General features: G+C 45.0%; 1 protein-coding gene across 4 annotated transcripts in view; it reads right to left on the bottom strand.

The window, feature by feature from the left end:
- LOC119178056 (uncharacterized) overlaps positions 1–22,329 on the bottom strand; it is a 697,593-nt gene extending 675,264 nt beyond the window's left edge. For 2 of the 4 annotated variants that reach the window (XM_075887516.1, XM_075887508.1), the window contains exons 1-2: positions 22,044–22,328; positions 5,318–5,434 (exon numbers count right to left, since the gene is read on the bottom strand). In XM_075887516.1, the coding sequence (XP_075743631.1) occupies positions 5,318–5,434; positions 22,044–22,084 (158 nt within the window). In that variant the 5' untranslated portion in view covers positions 22,085–22,328. Of the gene's footprint in view, positions 1–5,317; positions 5,435–22,043 lie in introns of all 4 variants that reach the window. The other 2 variants (XM_075887501.1, XM_075887495.1) reach the window with 2 other exon arrangements.
- Between the last annotated feature and the right edge of the window lie 2,332 nt (positions 22,330–24,661).

Below are 24,661 nucleotides of genomic sequence, written 5' to 3'. Positions count from 1 at the left end.
TGCCCCTCATAATTGTTCTCCGCAAACGCCGCAAGTCCACCTTGCGGCGTTTGTGGGAGCCGTATATGCATGAGAAAGAACGAACACAGGGGTGGAAGAAGGGCTTCAGTCATTTGGAGCAGCTGCTTTAAACGCTGTAGTTGACATCATGAACCACACGCAGCATCCGGAAAGGCGAGCAAAAGCAGGACTTCTCGCACAGTTGGAGAGCTTCGACTTTCATTTTTTTGTGAAAATGGCCCATCCTGTGCGGCAGATGTTCCTCAAGGTTAGCCCAGGATCCAAAAACAAATCTGCTTACTACATTCCAGGAAGTAAAAATTCTCTAAGTAGCACTCAAACAAATGAGGCTGGATGAGAGTGTCTTTACAGAAGTGTTTCATGGTGCCACAAAAATATGCCAGACTCGTGGATCGGTATTCCTGATGTGAGATATAGGAAGGTGTGTAGACACGCCGACATGAACCATGCCAGTCAGTTTTTTTACGAAACGAAGGAGAAAGGGCTTCGTATCAGCATCTTTTACCCAATGATTAATGCTCTTGTTGAAAGAATTGGAGCAAGGTCCATGCAAGAAAGCGTCGTTCTCATCTGTGCGATCATGAACATTTTGCGCCTAACTGCCAGTGACAAGGAGATTGAAGTTACAAGTAAATATTTTGACGTAGAGTGTGACAGCTGGCTAAGCACCGCTCACTCAAAGCAAAGGTTACCACTGAGCACACAATGCTTGGCAACTGTTACGAATGGCTAAAGTGGTTGCAAGGAAACGGTCAGAGAACATTAGTTTACAGGGAATTTTTAAAGCACTTAAAGTTGTCCTTTAAAGTTTTTAGTTGTCCCTGTAACTAGCTGCTAATGCGAGCGGACCTTTTTGAAGCTCGACATAGTGAAAACGAAGTTGCAGTCTACAATGAGCCATGACCGGCTTCAGAGGTTTCTTTACCGTTTGCTGAACAAGAGATTGCATTGACAACTCGTTCCTAGTTGGTCATTAGGCAGTTTGCGACAAAGTCGCGTAAATTTTTTCTTTAGACTTTTCACGGCTGGCAGAAAGCTGTAAGTTTCCCGCGTGCAATATACTTTTATAATCTAATCAGAACACATTATTTTCGCCAGATAAGATATTCATTACCTTGTATATTGCTTATTGAACATGAGAAAAGGCAAATTTTGTCCAAACACACAAAGAGGAGAAAAACTAGAGTTAAGCCTGAATATAACAAAATTGGTAAATTCCTGGAAAAAATTTGTTATAAAGAAGATTTCGTTATATGGAGGTGCGGTAGAAAACTTCAGAAAATAAATGCACAAATCAAACAAAAAGGGGACTGAAGGCAGAGCAAACCCAAAACACTTATTTAGCGGTAAAACACTGCGTTACTATAGTGATAGCGAATGTATGAACATTCTCAGACGGTTCTTGCTCTCGCCGCCATGTTCCGTAACAAGTCTAAATTGAAAACATGCCCCCGCGCATCGTAACTTTCTCGAGTGGGTAAAATAGCGCGAGCGCTGCTGAAGCTCAGATCAAATTATCCGATGAATCTCTAGCGCCTGGAAGGAGCATAAGATAACATCACCGGGTGTTAAAACTGGCGTAGAATGCTCGAACAGAAAAGAAACCACCCGTGCTGACCAAGCATGAAAAAATGCAGGGAAGGGGGGGGGGGGGAGGGTCACTCAAGTAGCAACAATAAACTTTAATTTTAAGGGCAGTCGCAATCGTTGGCGTGCATGCTATCTCGGCAAGTATCAACTGTGCGCTTTGAACGCAAAGGAACTGTGTGTATAAAGAGCCCTTCTCCCTGGGGGGGCCGTATTTTTTGCTTACACTAGCGTTTTGTAGGAGTTCCGCGATATCGTATCCGAAAGAGCTGGCTGACAGTCGTACTTCGTATAACATTTCAATTTTTTGCTATCACGTTCATTGCATTGCATTAAAAGCACCGTCGTGTTGTGACCAGAATTAATTGGCTAATAGCCAAAGCTACGAGCCTGCAAACTTGCGGCCCGGGGCAAGACAAAAGCGCGTGACAAGTCGACCTCCGAAGATCCATCATCACCGTATTCTCGTAGAGTTTCTATCAGCGCCGAATCTGACTTTCCCTCGGTGGTGACGACACGGTTAGTCGCATTTAAAAAAATGCACAGCTGAACATCTGGGGCCACATTATGCGCACGCAGTGAAACCATGCATGCGTGCACCGCATCGAAAACGACTTGAACATGAACACAGGCACGGATACCGCAGAAAACTATTCGATAAAGAGCCCTCCATATGCAGCGTGGCCCCACATATGTGACGCTAACTGAAAGCGTGGCACTGCCAACACAAAAATATCGTTTTTTATTTTTGAATTGGAAGGGGGGGCGGGGGCGCATTCGTGCGCGCATGCTTCTGCAGTGGCAAGAACAACGGCAACGCTGCAGTGGCAATAACGGCAACGGAAACGCTGGGTGGCGCGCAGGCCCACCTGCCCGCCACCAGCCTGCCTGCCTCACGCTTACCCGCTTGCAATCAAGCACTCGCGGTCGCGTAGTACGCCCTCCGTTCTGGCGGCGGCGGCGCACCCGCGAGAAATGCATGCTCTTACCAAAATGCCGAAATGCAGGGCTAAATTTCTAGATTTTTCGTGAGAAAAATTCGTTATGTCAAGGTTGTCTCCCGCTGTTACTTTGTTAGACAGAAGTCGCAAATATATGTGCTTCTTTGGAGGTTCATTATAAGCAGGTTTAACTGTATTTATAGCCCTCGTTTTTATTATGCGCTCTTCACCAAGTGCCAGAAAGTAAGTTTCAAGTGTGGATTGAGATGCTCAGAAGAAAGCTGGGATATCGTAGCGTTTGTTTCAATTAAGCACTTAATACTGTAACTTGCTTTTCAGTGCATTTTTTAGTTTGCGGTATATTCTCGTGCTTTTAGGCGTTGCCTTTACATTGTATTCTGGATTGCTTTCTTCGTTCTCTCTGTGGATAGTGGGGAGACAATATGAAAACTTTCACCGCATGAAGGTGTATCCATGTGTTTGCCCTGTTCGTGGACTTTATTGCTTGTAATAATCAGGTCAAGCCGAGGCAATATTTTTCTTTTTTTTTCTGCTGTCAAAGAAGGCAGATGTGCGATTTCTTTTTGTGGTTTACAATGAATAGATACCCTTTATAAGCATGTCGTAATATTTATGCCTGAGCTGCAGAGGAACTCCCTTTCTTTGCCAATGGTGTACAGGAAAGCAGAACTGCTAAATAATAAACTGTATATATTACAACTCAATTTTATTGAAATAAACGTTTTATAACCATATCTCGTCTCCACACTGCATTATGGGCACCAGGACATCAGTAGACCTGCCTCGGCAGAAAGAAGGGGGAGGGGGCTGTAGTGTAACCTCGCCCCCATCCCTGGTGAAAAATTCTGCGCATGCCTATGATTGTTATGTAGCTTGTATACATTGGTGTAACTCTCACAGCAAAGTTAAAATGGCACACGCATGCCAAAACAATCTGCAACAAGCTCTTCAGAAACTTTGGCATATCTGACGCACGTTAGGAAACTCGACAGAAGAATACTGACAGCGCATAAGACTTTGGTCAGGCTCAAATATGCATAAGTTATTTGGTCACCTCACCACAAACATGAGACAACTGTCAGGCTCGAATATGCATAGGTTATTTGGTCACCTCACCACAAACATGAGACAACAGTTAGAATATGTTTTTTTTTTTTTAGACAGCAATACTGCTTATATTTTATCGCTATGATCAGCGTTTCTCGCATACTTTGCATGCGCATGTTTTATAGCTGCAGCTCCTCTCAAACATCGGCGCACTTGCAATCGTGTCATCCTTTTGCATTAATAAGATAGTTCACACTGCAGTTCAAGTGTTCTAGCACCCATATTTTTCATTGCATCTTCAGCACACCATACCTGGTGATTTGATCATTTAAATATTATGCCCGTTAAATCAAATCAGGATTGTTTTTGTTTCCTTTTGTTTGTTTTTTTTATGCAGAACCTGCCTATTTGGAATGAGATTGATGGGTATCTATGCAGACGCGGTGCTGAGTAACTGGAAAAAAGAATTTCTTAAACATATATTTTGTTAAAGTGTATAGTTAAGGGGCTCAACCTTTGTATTTTCACCTGCCAGGTCTGAAAAACTGAGAAAGCAATATTTCTACATAAATACCATTGAGACAAGCTGCTGTCACTTAAACTGCTTCACCCTCTCGAACAAAATATTTGTTTTTGTTTTGTTTTTTTATTCAAGGGACAAGTTTTTATCCCCACCACCTTTTGAGCCTAGATTCTACCCCCCTCTCGCGCCACGCCGCCAATCTGATGTACCCCGTGCCGTTGACACGCCACTACCGAAGGTGGAAAAGCCAGTGCGCCGCCGCCGCGATTTTAGTACCGGCGCACAGGTCTACTTAGAAGACCAACGTGGAAAGTGCCACATCAGACATGTGGTGGACTTGAAATAGACAAGCACGAAAGTTTCAGTTAGATATGTTTGTATTAAAGCCGGTGATCACCGAAAAATTTTTGGGGAGATTTATTAAGGTTCCTTTTATATACGTATAACCTCCTGCCAGTGGTGTAAATTCATATAATCTGGATAGCTGAACGTGAGCTTCGAATTGCTAATTTTATTTAGGCTCAGGATTATCGAACACTATAACTGCATTTAAGGTGAAATGTAAAGGTAATGTAATGACACATTCCAATTTTCAAAATCTCACTTTAACTCGTTACAGTAACGGGAACTCATTCTAAAATTGGGAAGGAACATGAAACGAGCTATTGTTCGGAACGCGTACAACACTGACTTAAGCTGTTGGTTGCAACTGTCACTAACCCAACTGAAGTCCCTTTCCTTTTACTTGTGTACCGACGTCACCTGGCCCTCTCTCCCCTTCAGCTGGCATCTGCCAACATCTTTTTCTTAACTTGAAAAATTTACAAAGCCATGTACATATAGGTGCATTAGCCATGCATCTTTCAGCAGACAACTTGCAAATGCGATGCATTTTTTTTTTTTTTCATCAATCTCCCACCATTTGTGAGCGAGGAACACGTTTCACCAGGTGCTGGAAAAGCCCTAGGGAGAACATGACTACGAAAAATAAGTGTTAGCCAATGAGATTCGTAGGTGGCACTTCAATGGTTGTCGGTACCTAAGAAAGAAGATGGAAACATTTAGAGACTTGATTTCCAGCCAACCATCTCTCATCACTAAAGGCTCTATCCTTGAATGGACACTTTCAGCTGTGGAACATATTTACTGCTGTACAAAGAAATGACCAGGGGCCCACCTGAGATCATCGACGTTTATAATGGCTTCTGTCTCCAGGAGGGACCCAAGCAGGTTGCTCTGCTCGCGGGCAGCAGACAGCTTCGACTGCTGTGCCAGCTCTGCTGACATGGCCGCTCTGTTCGAGATGAAGCACACATTCAAACAACACATTAGAGCCGTGATGCACATGCCTCGGTTAAAAATGGCAAACAAGTAAAACTTGGGCAGTCATTTCCAATCAAACATCGTACATACAGAGACTATACTTCACGTTTGTGACATATTGCCACGTTCTATTTCTCAAGTTTTGTTATCGCCCCAAAACACTACACAATTCTCAGCGCAAACCGCGCCTGCAGTTTTTGAGAAGCTTCCGGACTTTAGTAGATCATTTCGATAAGATCACGCCCACTCTGCGAACTGTACAGATTATTCTGGAACCTACGCCATCGCCAACGATAACGCTAGAACATTCGATGGCAAGAGTATAAATGCCAACGCACTTCGCCGCTTGTGAGTAGTTGATCGACGACCGACGCTCCGTTCGCCGCTATCAGTGGAAGACAGCTACTGTAATCGGATTTTCTGTTTACCGGGCACAGGTTTGCCCAAATAAACAGTTAAATTCCAACACAAAGTCCCCTGTCTTTGGCCACGTCCCGACCCCGTGACATTTGGTGGAGGTGCGGGGTAACGATCCCCGCACCTCTCGCAGATGTACCTCCCGCAGAGAGGATACACGTCCTTTCTTGTGATTTTGTTCAGGCGGCGATAATCGACGCAGAAACGTAGGGTCCCATCCTTTTTCCTCACTAACGCCACGGGGGACGCCCATGGACTCTTGGACGGCTGGATTATGTCATCCCGCAGCATCTCATCAACTTATCTCTTCATGGCCTCACGTTCTCGCGTCGAAACCCTGAGACTTCAAGAATATGACATTACCGTCGTTTACAAGTCTGGCAAGAAACACTCCGACGCCGACTGTCTCTCTCGTGCGCCTGTCGACCAACCACTACCTGACGACCCGGATGACGACTACTTCTTGGGAACAATAACTACCGACGACTTCGCTGAACGACAGCGGGCCGACCCGGAACTTAAGGCCCTAATTGAATACCTCGAAGGCAGGACACCGTAAGCGCGCACTTGCGTCGTTCTTCCTGCGAAACGGTTTTCTCCAAAAGAAGGACTTTTCACCGCTTCGAGCCAAGTACCTTCTTGTGGTGCCTTCAGCTCTGCGACCAGAACTCCTGCAGGCCCTGCACGACGATTCAACAGCAGGGCACCTCGATGTTTCTCGCACGCTCGTGAGGATATAAGAAAGGTACTATTGGCCACGTCTTACCACTGACGTCACTCGTCATGTGAGGACATGCCGGGACTGTCAGCGACGCAAGACACCACCGACAAGGCCAGCGGGGCTTTTGCAGCCAATTGAACCACCTCAGTGATTGGTATGGACCTACTGGGGCCGTTCCCGACGTCAGCTTTCGGAAACAAATGGATCGTGGTAGCTACCGACTACCTCACCCGCTACATCGAGACAAAAGCCCTGCCAAACGGCAGTGCATCCGAGGTAGCTAAGTTTTTCGTCGAAAATATCGTCCTACGTCACGGCGCCCCGGAGGTCCTTATCATTGACAGAGGAACGGCATTTACTGCCGACTTAACTCAAGCGATCTTGGCATACAGCCACACAAACCACCGCCGGACGACAGCGTACCACCCACAGACCAGCGGCCTCACCGAGCGGCTAAACCAGACGATCGCCGACATGCTGGCAATGTACGTCGATGTCGAACACAAGACGTGGGACGCCAGTCTTCCGTACGTGACCTTCGCATACAACACGGCGGTGCAGGAGACGATGCAGATATCTCCATACAAATTGGTCTACGGAAGGAGCCCGGCAACGACGCTCGATGCCATGTTACCCAACGTCACCGACAAAGAAAACCTCGATGTGAGTGAGTACCTTCAACGCGCCGAATAAGCCCGACAACTCGCGCGTCTCCGTATCAAGAATCAACAGACGACTGACAGCCGCCGTTACAATCTTCGGCGATGCTTCGTGGAATACCAGCCCGGTGAACGTGTTTGGGTGTGGACGCCGATACGCCGACGTGTACTAAGTGAAAAGCTTCTGCGACGGTACTTCGGACCGTACAGGGTGGTTCGACGTCTTGGCCCACTTGATTACGAGGATGTTCCCGACGGCATCACGAACTCTCAACGACGCCGATCGCGACCTGAAGTCGTCCATGTCGCGCGCCTCAAGCAGTTTCATGCGCGTTAACAAACTGAAACAGTGTTTTTTTGCATTATTACTGTATCGTAATTTATTCATTGTACTTTCTTGCATTATTGTTTTACCTTCATCTTAGTTAAAGCATCGGGACGATGCCTTTTTCAAAGGGGGGCGATGCGACGTTTTATTTCTCAGGTTTTGTTATCGCCCCAAAACACTACACAATTCTCAGCGCAAACCGCGCCTGCAGTTTTCGAGAAGCTTCCGGACTTTAGTAGATCATTTCGATAAGATCACGCCCACTCTGCAAACTGTACAGATTATTGTGGAACCTACGCCACCGCCAACGATAACGCTAGAACATTCGATGGCAAGAATATAAATGCCGACGCACTTCGCCGCTTGTGAGTAGTTGATCAACGGCCGACGCTCCGTTCGCCGCTATCAGTGGAAGACTGCTACTGTAATCGGATTTTCCCTTTACCGGGCACAGATTCGCCCAAATAAACAGTTAAATTCCAACACAAAGTCTCCTGTCTTCGGACACGTCACGACCCTGTGACAATATCAATGTGCCTCAGGCTAGTAGATTTATAATGGTCTTAAAATCCACAAACGCAGATGCATGTAATACCTTATGCATATAGAAAGGAATACTGAACGAAAATTGAAAAAACTGACAAAGCTTCGAAATTCGACTTGAAAGATACCATTGAACATGAATGGAGTTAATTCATTGTTCCAATGGAGATACCATTGTTCCAATGGAACAATGGTACCATTGTTCCAATGGTACAATGGTATTGGATTGGATAAACTTTTATTTGGTCCTCCAAAACACAGATCACTGTGTTGCGGGCAGCTCCCACGTGGGGACTGAGATGCCAAGCTCCTCAGCCGCCTCGCGGGCTTGGTGGACAGCCCAGAGCTGATCTGCCAAGGATGAGCTGCGGATTGCCGCCTCCCATCTGGCAGAGGTGATGTGCGATAAATGAGCGAATTTGGTGCACTGCCAGAGCATGTGTTCTAATGAACGACGTATGTAACTGCGCGGTAGTAAACACGGACGACAAGAAGATACAAGGACTGCGCTTGTCCTTGTATCTTCTTGTCGTCCGTGTTTACTACCGCGCAGTTACATACGTCGATCATGAATCACCAACTCGCCCAATCGTCCACCTTGATTAGTTCTAATGAAGCTATTTTCCCACAATGTGGACAAAGATTACTTGGGTATAGGTCAGGGTACATGATGTGTAACATTTTCAAAGTAGGGTACATGCGCGTTTGCAAAAGCCTTAATGTAAGTGCTTGGGGCCGGGTTAGATTTTTGTGAGGTGGAGGGAAAATCCTTCTAGACAGGTAGAAATGTTTAGTGAGCTCGTTATATGTTGTAAGAATTTCCCGGTTATCCCCTTCACCGGTAGAACGCATCCCCGGGGAGGCACGGTTGGAGAGTTCTCGCGCCGCCTCGTGTGCTGCTTCGTTGAGATTGGGAGGGGAATCGTTGATTTGTCCAAGGTGAGTTGGGATCCAACTCAGAAGATGATGTGTTATGTTCTTGCCTTGCAGTATTTTCAGCGTTTGTTCACAGACCGTCCCCTTGGCGAACGCCCGTAGTGCTGCCATGGAATCACTGTAGACCACTTCAATGTTATCCATTTTGAGTGCTAAGGCGATGGCCACTTGTTCCGCAATGATTGGGTCTTTCGTCCTGACCGTCGCTGAGTTGACGACATGGCCAGCCCCATCGACTACCACTGCCACAAACGCTTTCCCATTGGCGTAGGAAGCCGCGTCAACAAATACGACCCCTCGTTCCTCGTTTGAGACTTGACGAAGTATAGTCCTGGCCCTCGCTACTCTTCTTCCGACGTTGTGTTCTGGGTGCATGTTTCTCGGTATAGGAGATACCGTGATAGTCTCCCTGATGTTGTCAGGGATATCATTGTAATCGCGTCTGATTGCTATTGGGTTTTGGCCCAGCTCCTGCAGGATCATTCTCCCCGACCTTGTAGTAGATAACCTTGCAAACTGTGCTCTCTCTTGGGCTTCTGCTATTTCTTCGAGCGTGTTGTGTATGCCAAGCTCAAGCAGACGCTCACTGCTGGTATGTATGGGTAGGCCCAGGACCTTCTTGATAACTTTCCTGAGGAGCACATTCAGTGTCTCGGACTCTGCTCTTGACCAGTTGTGCATTGCTGCCTCGTAAGTGAAGTGACTTAGAACAAACGCATGCATCAACCTGATGAGGTTGTCTTCCTTGATCCCATTTCTTTTGTTGGCCACTCTGCGTATGAGGTGCACCGCACTGTCTGTTTTCCGAGTTAACTTGGCTATAGATTTGCTGTTGGCGCCGGTAGACTCTATCAGCATTCCCAGGACTTTGATGGAGTCGACCCTCTGGATGGCATCCCCTTGATTTGTACGGAGATGGATGTCTATCTGGTTTAACGGCTTCCATCCCCTGGGCTTTGGTCCCCGGCGTGCAGTCCGATAAAGCAAAAGTTCTGACTTACTCGAGGAGCACTTGAGCCCGGAAGGGCGAAGGTAGTCTTCTACGGTGTCAATCGCCTCTTGCAGAGCGCTCTCAATCTGCCCCTCGCTTCCACCTGTGCACCAGATGGTAATGTCATCTGCGTAGATGCTGTGCTTCAATCCTTCAATGCTCGATAATTTCTTTGACAGTCCAATCATGGCAATGTTGAACAGCATTGGTGAAATCACTGCCCCTTGTGGCGTGCCCCTTGCTTCTAGTTCGATTTCTGCGGTCTCGATATCTGCAATCTTCATCACGGCTTTCTGATCTTTAAGAAAGGACCATACGTGGTCATAGAAGGCTTTCCCTAGACCAAGCCTGGAAATTGCTTCGAGTATGAATGAGTGCTGGATGTTGTCAAACGTTTTTTTAGATCTAGGCACAGAATGGCTATCACGTCTCTGGTTTCATTGTCAATGACCTGGTGTTTCATAAGCTTCAATGCATCTTGTGTGGATAGCCCTGCCCTGAATCTAACCATATTTAACCTACAGTCTAACCTACAGTCTACAGTCTACAGTTTAACCTACAGTCTACAATCTAACCTACAGTTGCTGACGATGCTGGCTTCCGCCCCCTGCAAAGAAGCTCTAACGGACGGCTTTCACCTACCTTCGAAGGGCGCTTCCAACTGGAGCGACACGGCGAGGTTCTCTTCGTGGTGCCTTGCGTCACGGGTGCATGTTGTTCAGGGCGGACCGCCAACGCTTCTGCAGTCTTCTTCTTCGGCTTGGAATCATGCTTGGCAGTGCCCCGTGTTTGATAGCACAACAAGCCTGCCTGTTGTCACTCCGATAATCTCCGAATGCTCATCAGCATCGTCATCACCCAGCCACAAGTTTATAAGCAGCCGTCATCCCCCGCGCGACTTCAGTGGGCATGGTCGAGCAGCAGCTATGCAGTCGACTAAGAACCCGTTTTTTCTTCTACTCCAGGTTGGTAAATTTCACTCATGCCACTCTAAAAAGTCAAACAACCTGTGTCTGCTGCTTGTACCATGCCCAAGTGTACTTTTTTTATGTATTTGCGAATGTGTTCATGTTGTGAAACTATTGCTTTTGAGTGGTGACGTCGAATCCAATCCAGGTCCCAATAATTCTTCTAGTCTTCCTGATGAGCTGGCTGAAGTCGTGAAGGCAATTAATGCGCACGTTGACGCACGCCATAAAGAATTAAAAACAGTTCTTGATGAATTGAAGTCCAGTCAGGCGATTTTGGAGCAAACTGTGTCAGATATTAACTCAAGATTGGTTGCTGTAGAAGCTCGTGTAAATTCCTTCGACAAAATGCCTCCAAGTAACCTGCAGCAAACTATAAGTGATACTGTTCGTGGGGCGAACGCTGAATTACGTTCACGCCTAGATGATTTCGAGGATAGGTCACGGCGAGAAAACCTTCTATTCTTCGGAATACCTGATGCTGCAGCCGAAACATGGTCGCAGTCCGAAGATAAGGTTCGCGAGATTATGTCCACTCTAGGTCTCCAACTGCCGACCGATGCCATTTCACGTGCGCATAGGCTTGGTTCATACGCAAATAAGAAGTGCCGTCCTGTAATTGTAAAGCTTTCTAATTTTAAGGTTAAGGAAAGCATTATGGCAAATAAGGCCAAATTAAAAGGTATCGGTGTCAGCTTAAGTGAAGATTTTTGCAAAGAAACTAGGAACACGCGTAAAAAATTGTACGAGTACGGAAAGTCGACTGGTCAACAGTTTGCAGTGCGTTACAACAAGTTATTCATTAACAAAAAATGCTTCGTTTACTGCAGTCAAACCGACAGCGTTTGTGAACTTACCCGTGAATTTACTTCTTCACTTTCCCCTTCAAGTACCAATATTCCTAGCAGTGTTCTTCCCTCTTCCTAGCAATCCCAACCTACTAAACGTGCCGCAACACTTGAACCAGTTTCAGTCTTGTTTACAAATATTAGAAGTGTGCTAAGTAAACGTGACGAGTTATCTTCTATAATTGATGACTGTTCTGCGGACATAGTAGTGTTAACAGAAACTTGGTTGTCAAGTAAAATTCGCAACACTGAGGTTTTACACTGCAATAACACCTACAATTTTTACAGATCAGATCGTATAACAAGAACAGGGGGCGGTGTTCTTATCGCGATATCAGATAGATTTTCCTCTCATATTGTTCCCATAAGTTCGCCACTAGAAATTGTATGCGCGTGCGTTCGATTTGCGTATCAGGACGTGATTTTGTGCGTTTGCTACCGACCGCCTCGCTGCCCCTCAGACTTTTGCGAAAACTTCCATGACTGTTTGCACGCAGTTTCTGTCAGGTACCCAAATTCTCATATATTTGTCATGGGCGATTTTAATTTCCCAGAAGTTACTTGGGGCAGTGGGGATGGAACGGCTAGCTGTCTTTCAGCGGAAGGTAATTGCTTTTTAAACATATGCAATGATTTTAATTTAACCCAAGTAATCCATGAACCCACGCGCATCACAGCATTTTCTTCAAATATACTTGATTTGGTTTTCACAACTAATCCTTCGGTCATTTCATCGATTCACTACCTACCCGGGCTTAGTGATCATCGCATTGTACACTTCACCTGCGCAATGCAACCACAGCGTCCTATGCACGCAACTAAAGTTATAAAAGATTATGCGAAAGCTGATTATGCATCTATATGTACTGAGTTGGAAGTTTTCACTGAAAAATACATTGCATGTGCCGCTGATAACACTGTAGAGGAGAACTGGGTATCGTTCAAAAATAAGTTTAATTCACTTATAGATTGTTATGTTCCTTTACGAACTGTTCGAACGGCGTTCCGCTCTCCGTGGTTCACATCAGCACTTCTTCGCTTACGTAATAAAAAAAAACGACTTTACCGCAGCGCTTCATCATCTGACACCACGGAGAGATGGGCGGCTTATCACAACGCAACATTAGAATACAAAAAAGCTTATGCAGTTGCTAAACATAGTTTCTTCAGCGATACCCTTCCCTCTCTTCTACAGTCTAACCCTCGTAAGTTTTGGTGTCTAGTAAATGGTCCAAAAAATAAGAACATTGATCTTTGTGACGAACTTGGTTTGGCGATTGCAAGTGACAGGTGCTGCGAGGCTTTGCAAGACGTATTTAAAAAATCATTTTCCGTTGACAACTCCAATCATTTACCAATTCAAGCCGATCCTGGATATCCCCGAATGGAACCAATCATCATTGATCAATTGGGGCTATTTCACCTCATATTAAAAATGAAAGCCTCGGCACCTGGCATAGATGGAATCGCTCCCCAATTTCTCAAACAAACTGCCACTTATTGTTCAGTCATTTTTTCACAGCTCTTTTCACAGTCATTACAAAATGCCTCATTGCCCAGTGACTGGAAGGCGGGGAAGGTGGTTCCTGTGCCTAAACCAGGTGACTCATCTAATCCTTCTAACTACAGGCCCATCACTTTGACTAGTATTCCATGTAAGCTTCTCGAACACATAATCTATTCTAACTTAATTATATTTCTCGAAGAAAATAACTTCTTTCACAACAGTCAGCATGGTTTTAGGAAACACTACTCATGTGAAACCCAACTACTTCTCTTCACCAACGACTTATTTTCAGCTTCTGACACTGGCTCCATTATCGATTGCATTTTCCTTGATTTTCAAAAAGCTTTTGACACCGTTTCTCACCGTTTACTCCTACTAAAACTAAGCATGCTAAATATTGACTCAAACACATTACGATGGATCGAATGCTTCTTATCTAACAGAACCCAACATGTAACAGCTAACGATCATGACTCACGCAATTGTTCAGTAATCTCTGGTGTGCCGCAAGGTTCTGTCCTTGGACCCTTACTCTTTCTAATTTATATTAATGACCTTCCATCCAGCATTACATCAACAATCAGGCTATTTGCCGACGATTGTGTCATCTACCGCATAATAACTAACTCTCATGATTCATCACTACTTCAATCTGATCTTGACAACATTACATCTTGGTGCTCACTCTGGTCAATGAAACTAAATATTGGCAAGTGCAAAATAATGAGGATCTCTCGAGGAAGTACTGACTGCACTAGCCCTGTTTATTCAATTTCTAATTTTCTGTTGTCGTCTGTCAATACTTACAAATATCTTGGTGTTCACATAGATAACAATTTAACATGGAATAATCATGTCAGTTATGTGATTAACAATGCTAACCGCACTCTCGGCTTCTTGCGCCGTAACTTTTCATTAGCACCTGTTTCATTAAAACTTCTTCTTTATAAAACACTAGTCAGATCTAAACTCGAATACGCCTCATCAATCTGGGATCCTCATTCTTGTTCACTTGTTAATGCACTGGAAGCCATCCAAAATCGCTCAGCTCGCTTCATTGTCGCTAATTACTCCCGTACCGCTAGCATCTCATCAATTAAAAATTCCCTAGACCTTCCTACCCTTTCTAACAGGAGGAAACAGGCCCGACTCTGTCTCTTTCACAAAATTTTTTTTATGAATCCTGAAATAAAGGGCACATTGTTCTCGTCACCTTCTTACGTTTCATCTCGCATCGACCATAACTTCAAAGTCCATGTGCCACTCTGCCATACCAACATATACTTCCACTCCTACGTGCCGAAGACTTCATCCGAATGGAACCACCTTCCTGCCTCCATCGCCAGCAACCCTGATCATGCATCATTCAAGACTGCCATCTCTAACTTGTAACCACTCCTCTCTGTAACGCCGCAAATGGCATTGAGAGTATTTAAATAAATAAATAAATAAATAAATATTGTGTGTATATATGTTGTTATCTTCCAAGTACTTGTTTATCCTGTGCAGTATGGCATGTTCTGCGACCTTGCCGATACATGATGTCAAGGATATTGGCCTCATGTTGTCCAAGTTAGGGGGCTTTCCTGGCTTAGGAATAAGGATCGTGCTGGCCAGCTTCCACTGCTCTGGCACCCTGCCTTCTTTCCATGCTGAATTGATCATATCCCTCAGGGTCTCAATTGAATCGTCATCAAGGTTACGCAGGGCCTTGTTTGATATACCGTCCGGGCCAGGGGCCGACCTGCCGTTGAGATCATGCAAGGCTCTTCTGTTCTCCTCGATGTTAAAGTCGCCCTCAAGACCTGGATTTGGCGTGCCCTGGTACTGTCTACTTGGTGGTGCCAATCCTCTTTTGATTGGGAGGTACTTATGCACGAGCTGCTGGACAACTTGCTGTTCTGTAGTGCGCCCTATCTCTTTATGCAAAATTCGAGCGATAACATGCTTTTGATTTGTTTTGGTGGTGTTTTCGTTGAGGAGATGCTTTAACATATTCCATGTCTTGCCATTGCGCATCTGACCATCGACGGAGTTGCAGATATCGTCCCATTGCTGCCTCGATAGTGCGCGACAATGTTCCTCGACTGATCTGTTTACCTCAGCTATCTTCTTCCTCAGTCTTCGGTTCAGGCGCTGACTCTTCCAACGGTTCAGTAGTGCTTGCTTTGCCTCAAGAAGATGAGCAAGCCGGCTATCCATTCTTTCAACCGGAAGATCTGTGGTAATGGTGGAGGAGACGGATTTGATGTCATCTTTAATCTGTTTGACTCACTGCTCCAAGCCTTGTCTGTGGCCATCTTGTTCCCTTTCCATCCTTATCTTCCTGAACTTATCCCAGTCTGTGAAGTGGAATTCTCTCTGCTTTTTACGCTCCACGGAAAAGGTAGTGGCAAGAATGCAGTGGTCACGTACAATGGTATCTCCATTGGAACAATGGAGATACCATTGTTCCAATGGAGATACCATTGTTCCAATGAATGGAGTTAATTTCACGTATTTTTGAACAGTTGGTTGTATTTTTGATGAATTGTTAGCACACGGCTGCTGCTTGCTGCTCGCGAGCCGTGAAGTCACACTCATCGAGGATCATGCAGAATTCACGTGTTATCCTCTTCTTTTCCTCCACCTCTCTCTTCTCATCCCACTCTTTCCCTTCCAGGAAAGCACTAGTGCTTTGCCCCAGCCGGAAGCATTTTCACTGCTGTCGCTGTTCATACAGGTTCTGGGTACCAAAGTGGGAGTTGAGCCAGTCGAGACGAGGCAACGGCTGGCATTGTTGACTTGCCCGTTCCGGTGTGTGTGAGGTCACCATCTCTAGTTCACAGCGTGGCCATTAGACATGGCAATTTGTGAAAAACGCATTAATTTCATTACTTTGCAATAGTTCCTGTCTGCCTTGTCTCTATCGATTTCAGGGCCCAATCCTCAATTCGGCTGAAAATCTTGGCAGCGAAAATTTTTTTCAGTATCCCTTTAAACATTTCAATGCCACTTATGTACAAAAGAATGATATTTAATCTCACGATACTCATGCAGTGATGCGATGTGAGCCACTAACATTAAAGCGCACATTTTGTGGTTCAACCGGTAGGCAGACCATCCAGGTGAATGCAGGAGAGAGTCAGGCAGGCCTGCCAGAAAATGTGGTGCCCCCAATCGACTCCACCATGAACCGCAAAACACTGGGCAGTGACAGAAGGAACACGGCGCTAACTTCCAATTGATATTTCATTATGAATGTTCAATTGAGAAAGCTTTCACTTCGAGGGGTTGCGCAGTTGTTATCTGATTTTTAACAAAACCACTGTCATTTTTAAACATGTTAACGGCCGAGAAAAATTGCTGAGGCCTACAATATAACAATCTGGGACAAGAGATGTACTAGTGAGCCGTCAGTTTCTCTTTGTGACAAGGAATTCAGTTAAACATGCGTTAGGCCAAGTTGGTTGATGCGCTAAGAAAAGAGGAATATAAACAAGAGGCACAAAGAACAGGCTCTTAATTTGCCGACTGTTAAAAATTGAATCTTGTAAGCTTTATGACCCCCTTTTTGTACCACTTGTTTGTTACACTAAAACAATACAGCTCTCTGCCAATTTGGTTAGTGACTATGCTGCCTTGATGTATCATTGTGCTTTGCACATGTCACATTTTTTTATATTTGGCACAAGTACACTTTTCCCAAATTTTCAACAATATATAGGTTAATGAGCCAGCATCATATTGTTTGTTTTTCTTCCTTTTGTTGTGCTATAATGACATTCAAGATTATTTCTAACCAACTTGCCCAACTGATGATGATGAAAGCCTTGCCTTTTGAAACTGGCAATCAACAGGCATATGTATAGCCCAGTTCAGAAAGAAAAAATATTTCGCTTTATTTTCGGTGGCATCCGACTGATTTCAAGAGCGCCACCAGTGTAGCAGCTGGCACTTAGTTCCACTGCTTTCTGCTTAGGGGGTGCACACTCTCCGCAGAAACCCAGCGCAGTTGCCAAGGCACTGAGGTTTGTCTGTTCGAGCGGCGGCAGAGGCTGAAGGCCAGTGAATTTGAGTACCACATGGTGTATGGTTCCTCGGCAAGACTGCAGTGGTGACGGACCATCAACATGCTCGGTGTGGGCCTGCGGGGTCTAAGTACTGCACAACGAGCCTGTGACAGGGGACTGCTTCCCCTGGAGTTGTCGTAAAAAGTGTCGTTGAGTGCTCCTTCACCTTGTGGGGTGGTTGTGAGCTGGGCAGTTTCAACGCCGAACCACTTGGTGAGAATATTAGTGCGGGTTGCCCACATAGTGTTGTGAGAGTATAGGTGAATGTACTTGTACATCTGTAGGACATCCTACTTAACCTCCTATTGTAGGATATTTCTACCACGGCCTTTCTTGCTTCAAAGGAGGACCACCCAACATTGCCCTGTATTGCTTCCTTTGGCATGTTATCTCTGTGCGCCGAGAGCCGTGCGGCCAACCTCTCTCAGGCCTCCAGAGCCTGTCTTGTGCCTAAAGACAGGCACAGCATCGCATTTTCGAAAGTTCTGTTGCAACTCTGTTGCAATGAAATTTGCACTGGTTGCAACTCTGTTGCCAGCGACAAATAAGCACAGAGTAGCCTTTTGCAAGCCAAGATCACTGCACAGCTACCATCATGTGGGCAATTTACTGTAGACATCTGCTTGACCTTCGCCGTGCCGCAGTGGTTTAATGGCTAAGGTACTCGGCTGCTGACCTGCGGGTCGCGAGATCGAATCCCGGCTGCGGCTGCTGCATTTCCGATGGAGGTGGAAATGTTGTAGGCCCGTGTGCTCAAATTCGGGTGCTTGTTAAAGAACACTAGGTGGTCGAAATTTCCGGAGCCCTCCACTAAGGTGTCTTTCATATTCATATGGTGGTTTTGGGACGTTAGACCCTACATATCTATCAACTGCTTGACCACTTCTTCCACTACTGTGTACAAAGCGTGCCATTTATGTCTAGTTTCTAGGCTAGGCCTTGGGCACAGATAGCGAAAACCACGAAATTATGGTGCTTGCTTGCTTTTCTCTATCTTAGTATCAGTGGCATCAAGATGCACTTTTGTACATTCTTCCCAGTGCCACTGTCTCATACAGCAACAGAAGTGGCAAGAGAAGCCTTCAAGTAGATCTGCGAGCTGTATTTTGCCACTTTTGAGCAAGTTTGGAACCACAGCTGCCCACTTAAAAGAAGAAGACACGCACTACGAAGCACATCCACAAAGTCCAATATATAAGCAAATTACTGGGAGATTTCGAACTTTGTTCGTGATTACTTGGAAGAAGAATAAACATTCTATGTGGGGAGTTGCAGGAGATCGCTGCTGCCTCCTTAGCCCAGGCAACTCGACGTCATTGTTGGTCCAGGAGGCGAGCTTGGCCTCCAAGTCTTCGCTTTCTTGACTGGCAATACACCCATTCGTAGTAGGCAATGTGTCCATGTGTATATTGCATTGGATTGTGTGGGCCTAGGTATCAGGTACACCAAGAATTGGGAAAACATATTCCTTTAGGATTGGTCCAGTCTGTGCAATAGTATAGCGTGGGTTGCTCAGATTCTCCTCAGTATGATACTGTCCTCTTTCTTCAGCTTTGAATGTGGTGGTGGCTCGTACTCACGGTGTCACCGTCTGTGAGGTATTATTGCAAAGTATTTGGTGGGTATGCGCTCTGCCTCCACAGATGCTGTCCAGTAGTCTGGAGAGTTGGAGGGTGTAGCCCAGTAGGCATGACCACCATAGGTCGGCAAAATATGTGGGGCGCACTCAGACAAGCTCCATTAGTTAGTGCTTCAAGCCCACTCGGACTGAGACTCACCACTCTGAAATTTTCCTCAACCGCTCTCACTTGAACTGAGACTCATGGCTCGATTTAAATTTGCCAAAACGTGACGATCACGGGCCACCTTCGTGCTCCCCAGGAGCCCATGTGACACAGGTGTATGGCATAGGATTGCTTCGGCACTTAAAATACCTTGAGTGCTTAGCCAGACACACGACATTTGGTGTACTGCAGAAGGACTTGTTCCTGGGCTAGTTCGGCGCCAGATTAAAGTCATAATGTAAAGAAAAAAAAAAGCAACACAAGGACACACCACATGTCAAATAATGGAAGCACCTGTAGTGTGTCATTCTTTGTGTCCGCCGTGCCGTTTTTTGGCATTACTTCATTCATCTGTGTTTGGGTGTAGTTTTGCACAGCTGCTTGCAAATCCGTCAAGACAACACTACATCCAGGCACGTGGTAGTTGCTAGTGCGATTGCCGCCTCTTCTACAGTTTCTGGGTTTTAGGATTAGAACTTTGTTGGAGTTGGCAATTGTTGCACACCAGCAGTGTAACAAAATGTAGCATAAAGACAGACATTTAGGCAAATCGGTATGGTTCCATTATGATTATTTGGTTTTGTATCTCTAACATACAATGAACTACTAAAAAATTCGGCAGATCCCAGGTACCTGGGCATCGACGTGATGCGAAGCATACGGACGAAAGGTGACCGTGCTGCAATTTTTTTATTGTGCGACACGTCCTGAAATGAGGCTAATTACATTAAAAATGTTGTATGCGCAGACATATGTTGAAGAATTGCAGATGTTTATATAGCCAGTTGTTTGCATTTGCACAACGATTCAAACTGGAATGTGCGTATTGGCAACACCAGAAGCTGGTATGAAGCGCTGATGCTCGCGAGGATGCTGGCCCTGGACACTGCTACATATATCAACTTCAGCGCATGGCAACTAACCACAATTGACGTTAACCCAGCGGGACGGCTCTATCAAAGGAGTACATATGTAATGTTTATAAAATTGGGAAGGCAGCACTGCAGCCACAATTGATGTTTCACAAAGATTTGCGTCTATTTGAAAAGTAGTTTCGAGACGTGGCGTAGCTCTGTGGTAAAATGCTTCTTTGCAACGCAGAGTGCCTGGGTTCAATTCCAGCTGGGGCACTGACATATATTCTTTGCATTCGTCGGGTGGATGCTGCCAATGTCAGTTATTTCTTAACGCTCACGCGTTAAATTGCCCTTGTGTGTTCTCATCGTTCTTGGGTAGATACTAGATGTCAATCACTTGTGGCACATACCCGCATACCAGCGGCACATAGCCACCCGTGGATAAGTGCCACCGTCTAGCGGGAAGTGCTTGACGACGTACTCGACAGTATCGTGACATTATTCATGTCATGACCAGCGCGTCATATTCGTCAGATTACCTTACCCTCCCATGCTAAGTTTGGTTCCCGTCAAGTTAAGGGGGTGACTACGAGAGCACCCAAACGTAAGAGGGCTATCGCCGAAGTTCGCTAAAAAATGCTTCGCATTTAAAAACATGTGTTCAATATTCCCAATACACACAACATTTCACATGGTTTTATAAACATAGGAGCCAACTGTTTTGACATTGACCTTTCACGCTGCAGCTGGGCTTACATGCGTTTGCTGAGCTATTAGCAAAATGTGAGATAAGAGAACAGGGGAGTGTTTGTGGTACAAGGTTCAAACTAGTTATGGGCTCGATGAGCACTTCCAAGGACATAACGATAGCCTTTAGGCAAATCGCGGTTTCCATTTAGCAATACACGACCGCACCTCCAATGATGTACTTTTGTTTTGTAGCACCCGCATCAGAATGAACATGCGAAATCATGGAAGTATTTCTTATATTCACCAAGAGGGCAATATATGTGCATCAGTGTTCTACCAATCATTCTGTCACGCAAACATATAATTTTTAGCGTAACGAGTTATGTGCAATCACGATTTGTTTTCTTCTCGGCCTTCCTGATTGATTGGTATGTGGGGTTTAACGTCCCAAAACCACCATATGATTATGAGACGCCGTAGTGGAGAGCTCCGGAAATTTCGACCACCTGAGGTTCTTTAACGTGCACTCAAATCTGAGTACACGGGCCTACAACATTTCCGCCTCCATCGGAAATGCAGCCGCCGCAGCCGGGATTCGATCCCGCGATCTGCGGGTCAGCAGCCGAGTACCTTAGCCACTAGACCACCGCGGCGGGGTTTCTCGGCCTTCTGAAACATGTGTTTTTTTCTTTTCTTGCTTCGCACAGAATATATGGTAATATTCAGTCACCGTCTGCTAGATCGCAGTAGTCGCTGCGCCTTTCTATTTATGTGTTTTCTCCAAACAGATTTTATTTAAGACTATGTGCTTGCCCGTGTATGTCATAATTTCTTCGTCTGTTGGTGCTGCGCTACTAAATCATAAAAATGACAGAATACATTTCATTTTTTTAATGTGTCCAACGGTGTCCATTATATTGACCTACAAGGAATTTTTCTTTTTATATATACGCTTGTAGCAGTCAACTAGCCAGAGCAACAAGTGAATTAGCGAGCTTTTCATGGCACTCTTAATAAACAGTGTCCATACAGAGGTGAGGGAGAGTGAAAAAATAAATGACAGTATTTCACGGGACACTCAAGTGAACTAACTGTGACTGATCACCCTAACAGGTAGCAGAAAGAAACGCATTTCGCGTGTAACCAGTTGAGAAGAGTGCTCGCGATATCGGCAAAGTGTTCTCTGAAAACCAATCGAGGCGTCCACGCCGGTGCTTGCTCAGAGCGCACAGATTCACGCAACACAATGGCGCAAACCATTCTAAAAACGACACCTCACCTGTTTCGTGCCGGTGGGCTGCAGGTACCACAAATCCTCATCGGTGCCGAGCGGTTGACCACCGGCGAAGCATGGCCTGCGCAACTTTGGCGCGAAACTCACGCTGTTACGTGAAAAAGTCATGGGCACACAAAACAACCTTCGTTTCGTAGACTCTAATCCAAACATCTCTTTTCTTTAAAAACGCAACAGTAGTTCAAACACAAAAAAGTTGAGTTGTTCATTTTAAATATGTACTGCCCCAAATATAGTCTTTTTACATTAAACTTTTTTAGCTGGCCGCGTTTGCTGCCACCGGGTGGCACGAACCTTTTCGAGGCAAAAGCGTTCGGTTCACCCAATAGCCGCTTAAAACCGGTTTGACTTGGCTGAAAGTGTAGGAATAGACGGCGACAGAATCGCCGTGTTGGACATTTTTTTGGGGTTTGGGGACGTTTAGGTGGTGGGAACGAAAGGTCTAAGTTTCCTCACTAACTTGTGAGGATCGTTACCGTGCGGTGGTTATTTATCCGTGGTCATTGCTTGGCCGGGAGCCTTATGCATTCGCGAGAACTATCTCTGCGCATGGATACGTGGTCTCGTTCTGTAATACTGTCTATAAGCAATGTGATAACGACTTGCCCGATCATGAACACCGTGTGTTATGCTAACAGAATAGAAAGTTGGGCGAGTTGGTGTGTATTCATATTCAAAGAAAAGCGGCGCACAAAAAAGACGGAGACAAAGAAGAGAAAAAGAAGCAGCGCTGTGTGTGGTTCTCTTCTTTGTCTCCGTCTTTTTTGTGCGCCGCTTTTCTTTGAGTGTGTTATGCTATTTGTGGATGTATGCCGTACGTGTATGTCTGGTAAGTGCGTGTGTAGCGTAAGGATCGATGTGTCGCTTCGGTGAAGTGTATGCTTGCGCCAAAACTTTCATTGAAGCTTCTTCTTGCGTAACTGCGTGAGACAGATACGAAATGCACAAGTTGGAAGCGATGGAATATTACCAGGCGTTCACACGACGTTATTTCCAAGTGGCTTAAATATGTTGTCGCCGATTACGATAATCGGTTTTCTAAGCTATGTCTTTTCTTGTGGGTGTATACAAAGAAAAAAAAGAAATAAAGTTGAAGATATGCTGGGAGCACTATAAATATTCGCTCAAAATTGCCACCTTAAGCGTCTTCTTAAAATTAAACAGTGCCGCAAGGCAGTCGTGCCTTGCGGTGAAGTGCACGCTGTGTATTGCGGTAAAGCATACATATTGCGCGCGCTCGTGTTTAAATTGGAAATGTAGCACTGACATTGGGCCTCGTGTGTGCACCTAAATTGTACACGCGCTATCCTCTGCCTCATCAGTGACGATGCGGCAGTCAGTATCGTCATCATCTTCAGCTTGTGTAACAAGCACAAAACAATTTACCTAGTAAAATACATTTTGTGGCAGGCAATTCGCAAGGCATTCAGATGTTAGTTCATTGCAGGATTAATTCAAGATTGTTAAATGGCACCTTCAAATAAACGAAACATGCATATGAGAGGCTTCAGTCGTACTTCAAAATTTGTGCCATGCCTCAAATTGAAAATGATTATAAAGGAAATATATGCTAAGGCTGGGTGTAGATTACCATTCACAATTCAATTACCATTCATATTTTAGAAACATAAAAATTTGTAGCTCATGTTTTCCTATCGAGTAAGCACAAAGATAACTGTTGAAGAATGGTTTACAATTACTCACACAGTTTGCAAGAAATAGATCTTTGAAACGTATGTCGTGCCAGAACTAAGTGCAAGGTGGTTAGAGGAAACTGGTTATGACCAGTTTGGGGTGGAAATTAGGTAAGTGCCTGCAGGGATCTGCACCAAGAGACGAAACCTGCTACATCTTTTTCATAAATTTCATTATTTGTGTCAAGCATGCGTGCACTCTTCGTTGTTGTGTTCTCTCAGGGAGCAAGTATATGGCATACGCTTGAAAGCCATACGTTACCCCTGCAATTTGAAGATGTTATCACAGTGGACATGAACGTGCAATGTAGCTGAAAACGTTGCTGGGCACCAACTTTCTTAACAATATGAACCCGCTTATACTACAAAAGTTACCACGTGACTTTAGCCAAATAGTTTCTAACTGTTGTGGTTACTGTCAGATAAAAGTAATAATGAGCTAGTTGTGCTTGGACAACAGTCTTGCATTACTGTATTAAAATACAGTAATTTAGTACCTGCATATAGAACTGACCACTTAGTTCTTTTTTTTTTACTTGTGGTCCTATTTGTTACAGTTTACTTTCAAAATATTTCATACAAGGTGGTTAAGTTTTAAGTCCATACAGTGGGCAAATTTTATCATCAGTACCACATGCTGTACAATCACTTTTACTTCTCCTAGAAAGCATGGTGTTCTACTATTCCGGTATGTCTTAGCTGGGCTTCTCGACCTCGACGACTGTACATGTCAAACAGTTTGCCAAGTGTAACTACTTACTCCCCCATAACTCTAAATTTTGTCGAGCCATAATACATAATTGGCAGTAAGGACCAGTTACAAAACCCTTTTTTTATGAAGCGCTCATTAATCAGGGACCTAACAATTCTGTACATAAACGATGACAGCAACCACTTCTCCACAGATTG

Source organism: Rhipicephalus microplus, chromosome 1, assembly GCF_043290135.1.
Source record: "Rhipicephalus microplus isolate Deutch F79 chromosome 1, USDA_Rmic, whole genome shotgun sequence".
NCBI classification, from domain to species: domain Eukaryota; kingdom Metazoa; phylum Arthropoda; class Arachnida; order Ixodida; family Ixodidae; genus Rhipicephalus; species Rhipicephalus microplus.
The sequence above is the reverse complement of the archived record's forward strand: the minus strand, read 5'-3'. Positions and strand labels throughout refer to the sequence as shown.